The 18,417-nt window shown below is 30.2% G+C and overlaps 2 protein-coding genes across 2 annotated transcripts; both read right to left on the bottom strand.

Moving 5' to 3' along the window:
- Positions 1–1,518: 1,518 nt before the first annotated feature.
- LOC123654707 (endocuticle structural glycoprotein SgAbd-5-like) lies at positions 1,519–2,989 on the bottom strand. The gene is made up of 2 exons (XM_045590593.1): positions 2,736–2,989; positions 1,519–1,737 (listed from the first exon to the last, which is right to left on the bottom strand). Exons 1-2 carry the CDS (start codon positions 2,819–2,821, stop codon positions 1,545–1,547), a joined length of 279 nt encoding a protein of 92 aa, XP_045446549.1. The 5' UTR covers positions 2,822–2,989; the 3' UTR covers positions 1,519–1,544.
- A 1,887-nt stretch (positions 2,990–4,876) lies between these two features.
- LOC123654635 (larval cuticle protein 65Ab1-like) lies at positions 4,877–18,158 on the bottom strand. The gene is given in 3 exon segments (XM_045590529.1): positions 4,877–5,092; positions 17,118–17,242; positions 17,977–18,158. Coding segments are annotated over 3 exon segments (456 nt in total). The 5' UTR covers positions 18,124–18,158; the 3' UTR covers positions 4,877–4,908.
- Positions 18,159–18,417: the final 259 nt, after the last annotated feature.

Here is an 18,417-nt window from a genome sequence, read left to right as displayed (position 1 = left end):
TGTATCAAGGTGAATAAAATGAACTGGTATCTTTGGTCACTGGATTACTAGGTGACGAAGCAATAAATTGTGATCGTGTCTCGGAATTGGCCAAGAGTCTATGAAAAACGTTAATGGCAATTTCGAGAACATAAAACTTAAGAGGAAGGGCAGAGTTAAATTTTTGTCTTCTATGAGTCACTGTATAACTGCGCGTAATGCTTGCGTGAAAGGGAATCCACAACAACTATTAAACAGAATATTGTGAGTAATGAATAGCGAAGACTGTCTTAAGGAAACTTTTAAATATGAATTCGCGCCGAAACCCCCCTGTCTATTTGATGATGTTTCATAGAGGAAGACAAACAAGGCAGAACTCGCAAATAAACTTGAAACTTACTTCCCTTGCTTATCTACCTTTACGTCGAACAGGTCTTATATCCCTGACGGGGGATATCTTACACGAGAATTAACTGGCCACCATGTACTGCAACTTACGAAGTTGCATGTAATGCTTATGTACCGTAAATATGGGAGATCTTGCATTATATTACTTGACGGTTGCAGAGGAGACATAAGTACAAAAATTGAAGAAGAAAAGCATCGATCCGCAGTTAAATCATGTGCAGACTTCAAAACTGAAGGATGAATTTCTTTGTAATTCAAAAAACAAAGCACAACTTAAAGACCTATTAATACAAAAGCTACGGGAAAACGAAATGGTCTTACACCAAGTTGAAGCAGACGCAGACACATTGATTTCAGAAGCGATTGATTTATGTTCTAATAATCCTTTACTTACTATAGTCGCGACAGATACTGATATTTTAACAGTCATACTCATATAGTATAGCAAGATCAGACGAGAGCAATGCTCCAAAACTGAAGATGCTAAAACCTGGAAGTCATAATAGGGAAAGTAAATACGACATTGCAGAAATACAAAAAAAAATATAGGCCCTTTGAAAGATGCCTTATTATTTGCACACGCTATGTCAGGCTGTGATACGATATCAGCGTTCTTCAGAAAAGGCAAAGTAAAAACCTTCCAATGCTAAAAAATACAATACTTCCGGACAACTGTTTCCGTATTTAACAACCTTTGAACTGAGCATTACATACACTACTTACATATCTCAAGTTGGATTTAGATGAGCTAAGGTACTTTTTGTTATCAGTTAATTTCTTTGCTACTTGTGTCATTAAATATTCGGAACTAAACTGTTTATCTAGCCTTCAATGGAACGATTGAATATCATTTAGGTCGCTATTTGAATAATGATAATAGATGAACATCAGAATGTGACTACATATATGTTTAGAGGTACTCTGTTCTTTCTAGTTATAACGTGATATGATTAACCTTTCAACAATATCCCACAAAACGCTTCCTAAATACAAAAGATTTTTTTAAAATTAGTTTAGTAGACCTTGATATCAACACGTTTTAATAAACATACCAACTCATTTTTAAATTTTATAATATTAGTAATACAGACTTAACAAAGGGGGATTTAAAAAATTATAAAACAAAATAAATAGTAAATTTTTAGAACAGATATATTTTATAGGCTGCCCGCAGGGCTGATGCTAACTTTTGGTCGGAAACCCTTATCATCAGCGGTGTAGGTGACGACGTACTGTTGTCCGTCGGGACTGAAGTATGAGTAAGAGCCTTTCACTCCGATGCCCTGATGATCTCCGACAGTGATTAGCTCAGCCTCCTCTTTCCTCGATACGCCATCGCTTGTCTGAAAGCTGAACGAAGTTGAAGATGTTAGTTTAAATTATTAGGTACACGATAGCAAACATCTATAGGCTTTTCTTATTGATAGCCTTTCTAACATTTCTGCCTTAATACTGCATCAACGGAATTATGATCCAAAATGAGGATATATTAACATGATGCGAACAAAATAACTATGATACAAATATTATTGTGAAATGACGGGTTAAAAGTTTTTAAAAGCCCAGTAGCATAATTTTAAATTGAATGAATAATTATTTTATATTATATTTAAAATGTGAGCAAAATATTTATCAAAGCTCAAAAAAAGCATAAAAAATACAAATATGTAAATTAGTATTTATGTTTTTAACGTATTCATTGCTATCTATAAAAATGTCTAAATAAATACTGTTTCTTGTTGCCTATCTACATTTCGAAGACAATATCTAAAGTCTTTAAATTACTCCACATACATCTTGTATATACATAACAAAATCGTAAGTCTAGTCCATGTCTGTTTGAGAGACATTAAAGAAAAAGATTCATGGAAGCAAAAAAAAAGACAACAGAACAATTAGATTTAATAATTATATTATTAGATGATTAAGTACCAAAATCACGATTATGTACTGCTAAGCTAAATCCGAGTACAGCTAAACTACTGAATAAATATTTATGTTAAGCACTTTTATTTTCTTTTGTTAACAAATTTTATCACGAAACTCAAACAGACGAACGCAACAAAACAAATAAAATTCCAACGTTCGTTTTATAAAACAAGTTTTTGTCAATCTTTATTTTTGAAGTTTATTTGGACCGACAATTTTACTAAAATTAACAAATTTATTTATATTAGACACAATGGGTTTTATTTTGTTTATTTGTATGTTCTCTTATAATAATAATAATAATAATCTTTATTTCTGGACTAGCCTATATAGTGTTAGTATATATTTTTAAAACCTATGTTTATTAAAGTATGTAAGTTTATATACACTCATTCTTACTGTAAACAAATATTACTTACTCAAAGTCATAGCCATTTTGTCTTAGAAATGTTCTTTCAGTGATGATTTTAGGAGGCTCAGATTCTTGCGTAGCTATTATTGCCATCCCAGAGGCGACAATAATCAGTCTCTGAAAAATTTAGTATAGTTTTATATGTCAACCATTTATAAACTTATATATTACATAAAAATTCTTCTTAAAACTGCCTTTAGACATGTATGCGAAGAATTTATATTTTTTAATTTTTATTGTTAAAAATAAACTTACCAAAGCTAACATCTTGGTTAGATTCTAGTAAATAATATCGACTGTCGAAAACTCGGTTTTAAATACAGACTTTGTTTGCTGAAGTTACAGCATGCTATTACATATTGAAAGTTAGCGATAGTAGATGAAGTGATAACACGCAAAATTATGAAACAATATAACGTCAGTCCTGTAATGATTTCGGATACTTACATTTAAAGAATGATGCAAAAAGTTTTGTTTGCAAGCAATGGTAAAAAAAAAAACGTTACAAAGTTTGAGAGAAAATTGTTGAATGATGATGACCATTTCTAGTCATCTTTATGCACCACTTGTCATCTTTTTCTTTGGACTTAGACAAAAGTAGTTAGAGTACGTAAGAGTTGAACTTAGATCAGAGTAGTATTTTTTACGCTCCTTAAATTTAATAGTATTTCAAAGTATAGGCTACTTACTTCATTTTTGATTATCATCGAAATGTAAAATAAGGGTTACATAGTAATAGTACATGTGTAAGAAAATAAAATAATAAGAAAGACTATAGTGTAGTATCTATTAGTACGCTCTGGCTTTAAGTTTACCTCGTTTATTATCTTTAACGTTCTAAAAGTCTTAAAGGGCAAGGCTACTAGTAAAACAATGAGTCAATGTTTTAACTTAACGTTATTAATATAAGTCAAAACAATTATTGATCACTTATTTTTCGAACTTCATAATCACAGATAGAAACAGAATCACATAGTTTTCTTTTTGATTATACAATAATTTTTTTTTTTTGTAAAGCCACTCCTAAGCTAACTAACCTAATGTTCCTCCTTGACCTGAAAACTACTTTTTCTCGTTTCAATTTTATTAATATCTTCAGGGATTCGCTACGAATGCTACGTCGCTTTAAAATTTTTTTTTGTTAGAAATGATCTTAACCTATTACATAACTCAAAATTTTAGAACAAACACGTGCTTATTTTACATTGCTAAGAGTTTAATAAATTTAATACAAATCACAGATTTTCATTAATTCTTAGTTAATTAATTAAATTTTATTGAATTAAAGTAGTTTTCCGCATAATATACACTAATTTAGGAAAAGGATCCGGCGTTTATCATCGAAGGACATAGCTCTCTTTAATAGTACGACAATCATTCATTCAAGTGACGGTAGTAACTTTGTTAATACTTCATTTTAATAGAATATCATTCATTTTAATATAAGAGTCCAGGAATCATTAGGAATTTCTTGATCGCTTGAATAGAACTCCATACCTCGGACCCATATGACAGTATGTTGCTGAAAAAGGGGTTGAAAGTTTGAAGGAAGCTCTGTTATTTTTTATTTCACATAAATGAAATATGGTATTTTAAAAAGTGCTTTAGCATATCAGCTTAGAGTAGAATACGATGATAACATGTTCAACAACATAAATTAGTTTCGCGTTATTCTATTACATCATAGTAATCGTATATGTTAATATAATATCACAAAATAATGGAAGTGCTAGCAAGCTAGCTAGAAGTCCGCTAATCAAATTTTAGGCTCATTAACTGTACATTAGGTTTGTCTTTTTATTTACTTGTAAATATACAAAATTATTCAGAGAATTGATATTTATATTGATAACTAATTTTTAAATTTGCTTCTATTACTCTGTAGTGTCAAATAGTTAATTTCAAGGCAATAACTGCAAAAATTTAAATATTAATATATTTCTGCAAATAGTATTTTTGACAGATCGAAAGGTAGACAGCTGATGGTGAGTGAAGTTTAAGGATTCCATTATTATGTTAAGTTAGAAAGCTCATATACATCAAGAAATCATTCTGCAGGTAGAAAGTCAGTCATAGACGAGTTTTAATAACTTAATAATTTAATTTAATAAATAAATAATAGTCAAACAAATAAATTATCATATCGTATCCAGTCTAATTTTAGTTTTATTTTTTATATTCTAAGATATTTTCTTGATAACTGTCCTGTAGCCTCTTTTTCCCGCTTTGTACGTCATTTCGTAGTGGTTTCCTTTCTCATCATACCAACGGACGGCTCCCTGTACGTCTAATGCCATATCGCCTTTTCCTGTATCTACCATGTGCCCTTCCTCTACTCTGGAAGATCCATCACTGCTATCGTAGCTGGAATATATAATATACGGTTATTTATTTGCTATATTTTTAAACTATATCGAAAAGAAAAAGGTATGTGTCATAATTATTTATTCATTATTTTCACGTGTATATTTTTAATTTCGTGCTTAAGCATAGGAAACTATAAATTGAGAAACGATTATCTTTGCTCGTCATTATGTTAGTGCTATTTTAAAGTCAAACCATTAAATAAATGTGATTGTATAACAATATAATAATATATATATATATATATTTACGATTCTATGAAGGACATACAGACTGTTGTCTGTATGTCCTTCATAGAATCGTAAACTATGCTTTTGATCATGTCATGATCTTTAGCAAAGTGTTGTGCATGAGTCTACAAAGGTTTTTGAGATGGTACGACCAAAAAAAAGGACAACAACGCGTGCAGGGTACAGCTAGTCTACTATATACATATCTTAATTCACACATTACTGTGTTTAAATCTGTGGAAATTATTTCTCAATGACAATTCCAAAAATGACAATTACCAGCAGTCATAGCTCCTAACTTGTTTTTGTCTTACTATGGACTTGCCTATTTGAACATGTCCATTCATCATTAAAACCATCTTGTGTCTACAGAGTTAATTATCAGATCATAGTCATAGATTTAATCCAGCAGGAGGTGCTACCAGGTAAAATTTACCACATAGTACACACAAATTAAAAAAAAAAAAAAAAACATCAAAATCGCTTAAATGATCGACCGCAGTTAGTGCGGTATTCCTCATTAACAGACCTTTTCGACGCGTATGGGTATTTTTGACCCGGTAGTCGTAGTTCATGTTGCATTATGGGGAACACCTCCCGCCGAATTAAGATTACCTCTTTTGTAGTCTTTTGTATATAAAAATATCTACGAATTACAGCCTAAAAACATAACCTCCACATCCACTAAAAAAGCTTAAATACTTATGTCAGGTTATTGTTTATTTAAAACAATTAAAACGCATTAATAAACTAATAGAGGCGCCGATCTAAACACGTGTAAGAATATGTAATAAGCATTCACACTAATGGCCTAAGAAATATATGTTTATAAATCTAAAACATACGTAGTTTTTTTTTTTACTTAAATAGTTTAATGCTCTATTGCTTCTTATTTGCATACATTTTACAACATTATACTATGAGTGATTTCTATAAATAAAGGCCAAAAACTAGATTAAAAGTTGTTTATAAAAAAATAAAATAAATAAGTAGCATTAGTACGCCGCGATTGACGCCGCGTTGGCGCAACGGTTACAGCCATGGATTGTACCTATTGCGTTGGCGGTTGCGGGTTCGATCCCCGCACATGACAAACATTGGTATTAGCCATACAGGTGTTTGCCGTGGTCTGGGTGTTTGTGTAGTCCTTGTGGGCCTCCCCACCGTGCCACGGAGAGCACGTTAAACCGTTGGTCCCGGTTGTTGTCATGTACACCTGATAGCTAGATACATGGGGAAAGAGGCCTATGCCCTGTAGTGGGAAATTACAGGCTGAAGCGTAGCGATTAGTAAGATGTATACGCTCGATGTCTTTATATTTTATATTTCGTGCTTTATTATAAAGTGAATAATATAAAAATTTGTAATATTATGTAATAGGCGTTTTAAAAGAAACGTGTAACTAACGAAGTTAAATTATACTAGCAATACCGGTGCGAAAAATTCGCATTAAATAATTTTAATAATTAATTAATTTACAAAAAAAGCAACAATACATTTTTACATTTTTTAGTTATGGATGCCGGTAGAGAAAGTAATTATCTATAAAATAATATATAATTTACTAGCTGTTGCCCGCGACTTCGTCCGCGTCAATTTCTATTATTATGATCGCAATTAAGAAGTTTTTAAAATAATATATATTTTAAAATACTTCTGCGTAATTGATATTTTTAGTTTCATTTACTTGTGACAGAAGAACATACTGATTTTCTCCGCAACCCGATCTTGACAGTGCGACATAGGTGTAGTTTGCCGTGTGAAAAGTAGTCTTGACGTAAATCGATTCCTACATATTTAAATGTTTGCCCCTGTGATTTATTAATTGTTACGGCAAAAGATAACTTAACAGGAAATTGGATGCTTTTAAAATTAAAAGATAACTCATTTGGAATCATTGAGATGCGAGGTATAAGCACTGATTGATCAACTGCTATACCAGTCAAAACTATTACTACGATTACGTTGTTGCGCAAAAATTTGACTTGAAGTCGGGCCCCGAAACATGAATTTGGTAGTTTAAGATTTGTAAGTAAAATTATTGGGGCACCTAACTTGAGGGAATGCGGGTGAAGGCCACACGGGTTTAAAGAACTAAGAATCTCCTGTGGGTGATGAACCGCATCTTCTTGATCCATTACATTATCGATAGATGTGTAGGTAACTATATCTCCTGCCTCCCCTTCGCCCGCAGGCCAGCGCAGCATCTTGTCTTGCACATCATGCGCGCGTGTTAATTTTGTTGTGGAGTGATTTTAAAATTGTATTCTTTAATTGAAATTAAGTGATGTCAAGGATAATTTTGTTTAAAATTAAATACTCTTAATCAACAAAACATATATTTGGATAAGGATTAATAATTTGTTGATAAAAATTTTTGGCAAATAATTGGCATTAATGCATTAATTTCGACCAAATTTTATTACCATAAAAATGTTATAGTGAGTCAAGCTTAAAAGATGTCGCGTCATTTGATTGTCGCGGACATTTTTTTAGATCATTTAAAGAGGAATAATCCTTTCATACATATTTTTTGGGTAACTTGAACCGTTCACGCAGCGCACGCAACGGAAGCCTTCAAATATGAATAATTTTCCCCGTTTTTGCAACATTTTCCACTGATCTTCGCTCCTATTATAAACAAACAAACAAAGAAACAAACAAACAAATAAAGTCTTCAGCTTTATAATATTAGTATAGATGTGGATCAATTGTGTGTTTTTTCTTAAAAGGGAGGAAAACATCTTAACCTTAGCGTATTAATATATATGATGATTCATGTTGATCCTTGATCCTCACAGAAGGTTTTTATTATACGTATAAAAATAGTTATGTGAGTACATTGTATAGAGAAGAAAAAACATAGTTTTTTCAAACCTTCATCATCAATTATAAATATTTATCCTTTTAAGATATACAAGTAAAAACTATTAACCTACACTATTTTAAAAGTTTTTAAATCTAAAGGCTTGAATGAAAAGCGTTACAATGATTTTGCTAAAAAAAGTATTATTGACTTGTCAATTATGTCGATAGTAATGATAATCTTATTAGTAACTAATATTGATATTTTTACTAGGAAAATGACTAGCCCGTTGGCGCAGTTTGTAGTGAACCTGCTTTCTGCTCCGAGGGTTGTGGGTTCGATTCCCACCCCGAGTCTGGGTGTAATATAAATATTTATTTATATATGTATTATTTATAAGTATGTTTATCGAAAAAAAAAAATGTGGCTATATATACCAGTCGGCTGTAACCTATAACACAAGCATTAAGTTGCTTACTTTAGGAACAGACGACCGTGTGCAAAAAAAAAAAAAAATTACTGTTCTTTAACAGTCTACAAATTTCCCACTAAAGGCGGGGAACCTCTTATTTATCAATGATGTCCATACTTGTAAGTTATCTTACAATATTTTGACTTATCGCAAGGCACAAAATAATATTAAAATAAATGTTGGCATTAAAAAATTATCACCTAGTTTTCACCAGAGTCAGTGCCCATGACCGTCAATTTAAAAGTATCGTATACTGTAAAATCGCTCAAGATATTGTAAAAATAAACATAAATGATGTTTTAATAACGTAAGAGGTTTTTCCAGAATAAGTCATAATATATAAAATATGTATGCATAGTATGTACATTTTCATTATTAGCCATTAAAATCACGATAATTAAGACGAAGACGTGTATAGTTATTGAGTATTATTTCATTATAACTCACATAACCATATAACTTGATGCGTCTACGTAAACCTAATGTTTCAAAAATAATACTTTACATCATCACATGTTTGTTGTTGGCTGTAATAATCACCTAAGCCTTGAACCTATTGTATTAATAGATATTTGTGACAACAGCTAAAACAAAAATCAAAACAAATGCCGATATATATGACTAAAAATCACTAACTAATATAATGGTAATTTACATCTATCGTTTTTTAACCGACTTCAAAAAAAGGAAGAGGTTACTCAATTCGACCGTATATATATATATATATATATATATATATATATATATATATATATATATATATATATATATATATATATATATATATATATATATATTTGTATGTTCGGGGATAACTCTGTCGTTTATGAACCAATTTTGATAATTATTTTTTTGTTGGAAAGAAGATATTCCTAGTTTGGTACCATGATAAGGAAACCACGGTCTGATGATGGGATCCTCTAGAAATCGAGGGAAACTCTCAAAAATCCGCATAGCTTTTTACTGGGTGTACCGATTTTAATGATTTTTAATTTAATCGAAGGCCGATGTTTATCATGTGGTCACATTTAAATTTCATCGAGATGTGAGTACAACTTTTGAGTAATCTTTGATAATGCGTATTTAATTGACTATTTTTTCGTCTACCTACGTTGTATTTCTTGTCGATATAATTGAAGTCGGTTTTTCTTCATTTGCCAGCAAACACAATCATTCATAAGGAATCCAAAACTCTTTGATAGAATATGTCCTGACCTAAGAGGATGGGCTATTATAATATACAATCTATTTATTTTGTAATGGTTAAACCAGGGCACGGGAGGAGGCTGACTTTGAATCGTGCGATACCAAATTCCTTTAATTTTGGATATTTCATCGAAATGTTCTTTTCAAATACCATTAATATCTTTTTGTATTTAACTAGAACTTCTGAATAATCTGGTTGTATATTAATTTCCTTTCCTGACTTTATTCCTTCTTTAGCTAACCGGTCAGCCTCCTCATTTCCACTGATGCCGATATGGGACGGCACCCATTGTAAAATTAAATTGACAGTAATATATTGAAAATGGTACAATTTGCTTATTATATTATAGGCTGTAGGTAAACCTCTTTTCCCTAAACTACACCCTTTAAGATGTTTCAATGCACTTTTATAGTGTGTCAATATAACAACATTTTATAAGCCCAAGTTTTGTACATAAGTTAGAGCTTCTGAAATAGCAATCAGTTCTATTGACATCGTAGACAAATTATCCGTTTTTATTTTTATTTTTTGTTATTGGAACATAAAATGCAGCCCCGGACCCGTTACCACATTTCGATCCATCAGTGAAAATTCTAATAAAATCTTTATTAACCGACTTCCAAAAAAGGAGGAGGTTCTCAATTCGACTGTATTTTTTTTTAATGTATGTTACATCAGAACTTTTGACCGTGTGGACCGATTTCGACAAATGTTTTTTTAATCGAAAGGTGGTGTGTGCCAATTGGTCCCATTTAAATTTATTTGAGATCTAACAACTACTTTTCGAGTTATATCTAATAATGCGTTTTTACTTGACGCTTTTTTCGTCGACCTACGTTGTATTATACCGCATAACTTTCTACGGGATGTACCGATTTTGATAATTCTTTTTTTGCTGGAAGGGAGATATCTCTAGTTTAGTACCATGATAAGAAAACCAGGATCTGATGATAGGATCCCAGAGAAATCGAGGAAAACTCTTGAAAATCCGCAATAACTTTTTACTGGGTGTACCGATTTTGATAATTTTTAATTTAATCGAAAGCTGATGTTTGTCATGTGGTCACATATAAATTTTATGGAGATCTGATCACTACTTTTTGAGTAATCTTTGATAACGCGTAGTTACTTGACTATTTTTTCGTCGATCTACGTTGTATTACTCGTCGATGTAATTGAAGTCGGTTTTTTTTTCGTTTGTGAGCAAACACAATTATATAATTCATTTATCTCTTCTAGAACATTACATTTAATCGTGTTTACTTCATAAGAATTTTTCGACTTAATTACACTAAGATTACATCTAATACAAGTTTGCGTATTTATTCTAGAAATGATATTTGAGCAAAACATGATATTTGAGCAAACATATTAACTATTAACTTAAAAATTAAAGTTTAAATTGTTTTGTTGGCGAATTTACACTCGCTGTAGTTAGGAACAGCCCATTTATTTTGATAATCTATACGAATAAATAAAATTGGAAAGTCTGTTTTTAATATTTAAAAAATCTGTACATATAAATAAAATGAAATTACCACTTTTTACTAAATGCATATGTATATATTTCATGTACTATATTTAACAAAATAATTTTTTTTATAGTTTATGTCTGTCTCTCTGTCTGTTTGTTGTGGCTAATTTCTGAAACGACTAGATCGATTTTGACGGGACTTTCACTTAGGATACTTTTTTAACCGGTTTAAAAAAAGGAGGAGATTACTCAATTCGACCGTGTTCAGGGATAACTTCGTCGTTTATGAACCGATTTGGATAATTTTTTTTTGTTGGGAAGGAGATAGCCCAAATATGGTACTATGATAAGAAACTTCTAAGAAAAAAGAAACGTCTACTTACGTTGTATTACTTGTCGATGTAATTGAAGTCGGTTTTTTTTGTGAGCACACACTATTATCTTACTTCGTTGTAGACGTAGACATATCCGTCGTATTAAAGTTACATTAATTGGATATAATATTTCATGTAGTGTATCGTAATTGGATTAAATGTATCAGAACAAGCTACATTTTCTAAGGTTTGAGTATAGAAATGATATAATATAGAAATGACTGAAATTCTATCGGGACATAAACCGCTTTCATTGCCCTCATTAGTTAAGAGCAGTAAATTTTGTTATTTCAACTTTAACTTATTATTAGTTAAAATATAAATTACAGCAACAAACATACACTGCACCTTACCCTACAAAATACTTATAAAACTTAACTTTAATCTTTGGTATGTGTCATAAAAAAAAACAATTGAAACAGCTTTTCAGTAATTTAGTCAAAGGAATTATTTCCCTGAATTTTACGAATAATTGATTATTTTTAATATAATATATCATGTATTTAAGAAATCAACACAAATTGACGTCAAATAATCGTGTTCTTGTAATGTATTTTTGTTTATTTTCTCAACGTTATGAGTCATAGCACATATAGGATGTTTATATATGAGTACCTTCACTGATATGGTCGTATCGTTTTACATTTATTTGTTAATCAAATCTAATTTTTACAATTAACTAGCGATCCGTCTTGGCTTCGCACGGGTAGTACATAATGATCTCAGCGACAGCGATGGGTGCGGTGCGGAGTTCACTTTAAGCTAGTCTCGTCATTGTGTGAGATCCGCTTAGATTTATTTTTGCGCGCGTTAATTTATATTTTGCAATAACTCCTAAGATTTTTTTAAAGTTATCATAATGTGTATGATATGCTAAAAATAGTATTTTATGTAGGTATTCAAGTGGATAAGGATTAATAACTAGTCTAACCTAACCTATAACAGTGAAATAATTCCACTATACACGCAATCTTCCACAATACATTAATTTGTTATATCTCAAAAAAATTAAATAGATTGCCGTTTTGACGTACGCTCAGAAGCAGTTTGATTTATTACGATTATTTCAATAATTATCTTTTATATTTCAAAGAATGAAAATCATGCACCTACAGCTTCTTAATGAATTAGTGTCTGTTGGTGTAGACCCCATGAAAAGTTTTTAACAGTTCTAGATATTATTGCAAATACACAAATATACATAGACGTTACGGGGGACTTTGTTTTATAATTATGTGCTAGCTTTTAAAATTTAGCGCCAGTTAAAACATTTTAAATTACCTATAATAATTATTTAGTGCTGGTATTAAAATGTTTTAAATTATTAAGTTCGTGATCATAAAGATTTTAAGTTATGCTTACAACCAATACAATGGTATAGAAATTAAAATTTTCGTAAACAGGATTCTATAATATTTAACGAGTAGGTACGTCTTGTAGCTTCCGGAATAAAGCGAAAAGAGTTGAAATGACATAAATGACAGTTTATGTATTTAATAAGTATTTTATTTGGATTTTATGAGACTGAAAATTATCTAATACTATTAAACGAGCAATTCTTGTATATATATATATTATATATATAGCATCTGAATCTCGGAAACGGCTCCAACGATTTTCATAAAATTTAGTATATAGGAGGTTTCGGGGGAGATGAATCCATCTAGCTAGGATTCATTTTTAGAAAATGTCGTTTTATCCCTGTTTTTAGGGTGTGAAAAAACATCATTAGAATACGAAGGCAAATTTCGCTACTGTCAATTTAGTTGCAATAGGTCGGTGGGAAATCGGCCGTTCAGGATCAACCGAGAAGATCATGGTTCAAATCCCCATGTCTCTGATCAATTATTTTTTCTTTTTTTTTCTAATTGGATTCTTTATTTTGTATTTCAATAGGCAGTTCTTATTTTTTATTATTATGTCGGTAAAATCGAAAAATATTATTTATATTTTATCAATATGTAATTCGTGTTTAAATATGATTTCCAAAACACACGATTTACTAAAAATACCGAGCTAAGCTCGGTCACCCAGGTACTATTTATTATAGTAACTGACAGGCGAACTTCGTACATCCAATTTTTTTAATCGTAAATATATCGACTTTTTATTATTTTGTTTTGTGCAATCTGTATATACATTTTGCGATTCAATTTAATAATCAATTTAATACTTAATACTTCTTCAGCTTTGGAGATGGTGTGTAGGTTTAAGATATCTCATACTATAGGTACTATAAATCAAAAATTGGGGGCGAAATGGATATCAGTTCTGTAAAAGGATATTCGAAACCGAACCGAGTATCCAATTTAAAGTTGTAACACATTTCTTAAGCGTCAACTTTTTGTGGAGACTTGTCATCTTCGTTCTACTTTTTATAACACCATTGTAGCTTGCAGGTTCATTAAGCCTTTTAAGGCTTTCAACATTTAAATGTTTATCATGAAAAGCAGACAGTGTTGTAAGTGGCTTACTAATTTTTTCACATACTCATTAGTTATTGTATTAACATTAAACATTGTTCTCAAATATTTATTTTACTTCGTAACTTCTTCTAGAAGTCGAACTTTAAGTAAATGTAAATATAATTGTGTTTTCTTACAAAGGAAAAAAGAACCTACATCAATCACATTACAAAGTACGAAAAAATAGTCAAGTAAATACGCCTAATTAGAGATAACTTAAAAAGTACCTACTCATCAAATCCCGATGGGTCCACCCAGTCAAAAGTTCTGAAGTAACATACATAAACAAATACAGTAGAATTGAGAAATTCCTTCTTTTTTAAGTCGGTTTAAAAACTAATTCCAATATACATCGACAAGTAATACATCGTAGGTAAGTGAAAAAATAGTTAATCAAATACTAATTATTACATTAGGGACAGCTTAATTTCTTGTCAGATCTCGATCAAATTAAAATGGGACCACGTCAAAAGCACAAGTTTTCGATTATTTATTTTTATTTATCTAAATCGGTAAACTCAATAAAAAGTTATTAGGCTAACACACATAAAAATACCGTCGAATTCAGTATACTCCTTTTTGAAGTCAGTTTAAAACGCTCGAAACTCAACCATTTCTAGTAGTGGAGTAGGAGGCTCTATAAGCACGCAACCTGCAGATGAATGTTTAAACTGTTCCATAGCATGTATAATTGATTAAATTGATTTTATATTGCATTTTTTTTTTTTTGAAAAGAAAGTAGTTGAATTTTTTTTATATTTATGGTTACTTTCGCTAATAATAATATCTCGTCACGTAGTCGGATAATCAGACAATTGCCAATTGATGTCGATATTTATGTCAATTTGACGTGCTACTATGTTCTTAACGTAACAACGCATCGTTATCACACTTTTACGATTTATTTATAAAGTACTTTCTTTTTTATTTTTCTTATTGATATAATTAATTCTAAATATGACTGATCGGCACGTATGGTGATATATAATATGTAATTATAAGACAAGCAAAAAACGTTAATCTCTTCTACCATCTTATTGCCTAATGACTCTTGCTTAATGACATAATATTTTCCACGTGATTTCAATTGTTTTGCACATACTTTGAATTATCTCTATAAAATATGTTTACGGTAATAATTACGATTAGAAATAGTGATAAAATATTTCAAATCCGCATGCTTCTTCACGTTACTACCGTGAGTATAATTCGTAATTGTTTTAGAATTTTAATTGGATGTTTTGATTGGAATGGTAGTTAGACGTGGTTAGGCGATATATATATATATATATATATATATATATATATATATATATATATATATATATATATATATATATATATATATATATATATATATACCCCGACCCCGAATGAATATATATATATATATATATATATATATATATAAATTCGGGGGTCAAAGAACGTAAAATACATTTGAACACGGATGTATGCTTTATTAATACATGTGTAGCGTACATTAGTACACTAATAGGTTCACAAATATGAGGACAAGATGTGGGAGGACTGGTTAGCTGGTTGGCATCTTAAAATCGTGATAACAGTCAGATATATCTGATTAAGCCGATAGAAAGGTTAATGTAGAAATTTTTACCGAAACATGATTGAAATCAATATTATCATGTTATATTAATATTATAAGCTTAATATACTAATTTAATTGTATTTTTACCAAATTTTAAGTAAATTATACAAATAAATTATCCATGCACATTGAAATGGGTAATTTTTTTTTACGCCAGGGAAAAAAATCCATTTCACCACTCCACGCTTAAAATGAATGGCTTTAACATAAATATAGCTTCAGTCAAGCATTTGGATCAATTTCAACATTCAATTTCAATGAAGGCGTACTAATTTTACTTCCAGTATTATTATTTATTTATTAACTTAGTATGTATAGAAAAATAGACAGTAATATTTAATGTGACAAATGAAAATAAGCTTAATAATTGAACTAGGAAAGAAATGATTTTTTTTTGTGTGTATAATAAAAAGAGTATTATTATATATCTCATTTAAATTTTATGTAAGGTTGCTGATTAATTCGTTTTTAGGTTCCTGATTAATTCGTTGACAACAGTTTTTATGATTTATGCGATTATATTCCGATTTCTAATGCCTTTTCTATGGATTAAATTTACAATAATCATTCAATTAACGTTTTTTACGGATGCCTTTATTATGTATATACGATGACTGCGACTTTACAATTTGCTAGTTCGTATGTTGTCACTCATGCTTTTTTTTGTTTATCCATCGTTACCAACCGAGATGGAAAAAATAAAAAATAAATGTTCTTTACTTTGATTTTCCTTCTATTATTACCATTGTTTAACAATTTCAAAGATGTTTCAAACACGCAAAATTTTTGTATTTTTTATACTTAAAGTCTAAACATCATCCATTTCTTATTAAGATTAATTCAAGCCGTTACAAAATTATATTCTCCAGATTTTTGTCCTACCTTCTTCTGGAAGTAATTTCTAGTCAATATAACATTAATAAAGGTTTTTAATTAAATTACAAAAGTATCCAATTTTATTTGAACTTATTTGTATTACAAAAGCATTAAAGTAATAGCGTGACAATAAAATAATATTTTAGAAATTTTATTTATTTCAAAAAAATATTTTAATACAGCGAAAATAGGATTTGCGCTTTGATCGTAAAAGTATAGAAATTGATGTATTAATGTGAATTTTCTTTTCATGATTTTGATATGTTTAACTGCGTTTACAAAATATGAATGAAATATTTGTTACTAATAGCTTCATAGGGCTAAAAATTGTGCTACTTTTTTACATCATCGCTTGTGTATAGGAATATTTTACTTTTGAACAAATATGTTTATATTTTTAGTACGTCTATTTCGAAGGTTTCAGTCGTATATTTCAAAATATGATTAATTTTATTTTATACTTTTGGAGATGTTTACGATAATAGCATGTTAACAAGAAATATAATACTCACTGAAAATTGTAAGAATTTGGCATATTTTCCGTATCCATATCGTAAGTTATCACTTGGGGTCTAGGTTGATTTTCAATACTAGGACTAGCACTCGTTATTTGTATTGCAGCAAGCATCACTGTGACCTGAAAAATGTGAAACATGGTATTATTTTAAATTTTTAGTAATTTTGCTCTTTATGTTTATGTAAAGGTTGCCTGGAAGAGATCGCTCATTAGCGATAAGGCCGCCTTTTGTACTTAAGTCCTGTTTTTATTTTTGTATTTTTGCTCACTTGTGGTGTACAATAAAGAGTTTTTATTATTATTATTATTATTATTATTATTATTATTATACGAATAAATTCCAATCCTAAATTTCTTTAAATTAATTTCTTTTGATACTGGAAAAATAATTTTATGTGAAGCTTTGGATATTATGACAACATGCTTATTTTAGTAGAAAACCAGTTACGATAGAAAAATAATTACGAATTCGACCTCAACGTCTTCATAACTTCGTGACACTATCCAAATTGAATAAAAAAAGAAACTTAAAAAGGTAAATGCGTTTTAGTTTCCATAAATAATTAAAATAGTAGCTCTCATATAATTTTAATGATAATTTATATAAACAAACATAGCTTAGGTTATTAAACATAGTGCACTAGACAAGAAATATTTTTGCGACATGTCTTGGAAGGCATCGCGCAATCATTGAGAAGGTCGTTGGATCTAAAGTTCATAACACTGTTGTCGAATCATTAAATACAATTGCAAATTTTAGATGCATCACGTGACTGATTACAAAACTTCGTAAAAAAAAAAACGTAAACGAACTATACACAAAACTATACTTTTAATAGACATGTTATAATTACCATTATTAACAGCATCTTGAGTCGTCCAATGAGAGCTATAGCAAGGGAGGTGATTTCCTGGACAGGCTATAGTCCGAATGTGCTAACGGTTTCGTAAGATCTCCTTATATATAAAGAGTCCCCGATGTGCGCGTTGCTTGACCGCATACAGAACGTGTGTTGAGCTCGGCCTGCACTGAAACTGAGCCAATTCTGTCTGACCATTAACTTGAAGTTGACACATGAATGAGTAGAAGATTAACCGCTACGTTACGTCAGGTCCTAATGCTATGTACTTCGTTACTCACAAACTGAATATTGAATATGAGTCGTTTGAAACTATTTCTTCTCAAAAATTGAATATATAACTTGTTTAAGGACTCAACATAAACATTTTTTAAACTGCAAGAAAACGTGTTTGTCAAGCTAAATTTTTCTATGTATTGATGTTTATTTTACTGA

The sequence above is a fragment of the Melitaea cinxia genome, chromosome 6 (genome assembly GCF_905220565.1).
Source record: "Melitaea cinxia chromosome 6, ilMelCinx1.1, whole genome shotgun sequence".
NCBI lineage: Eukaryota > Metazoa > Arthropoda > Insecta > Lepidoptera > Nymphalidae > Melitaea > Melitaea cinxia.
The sequence above is the reverse complement of the archived record's forward strand: the minus strand, read 5'-3'. Positions and strand labels throughout refer to the sequence as shown.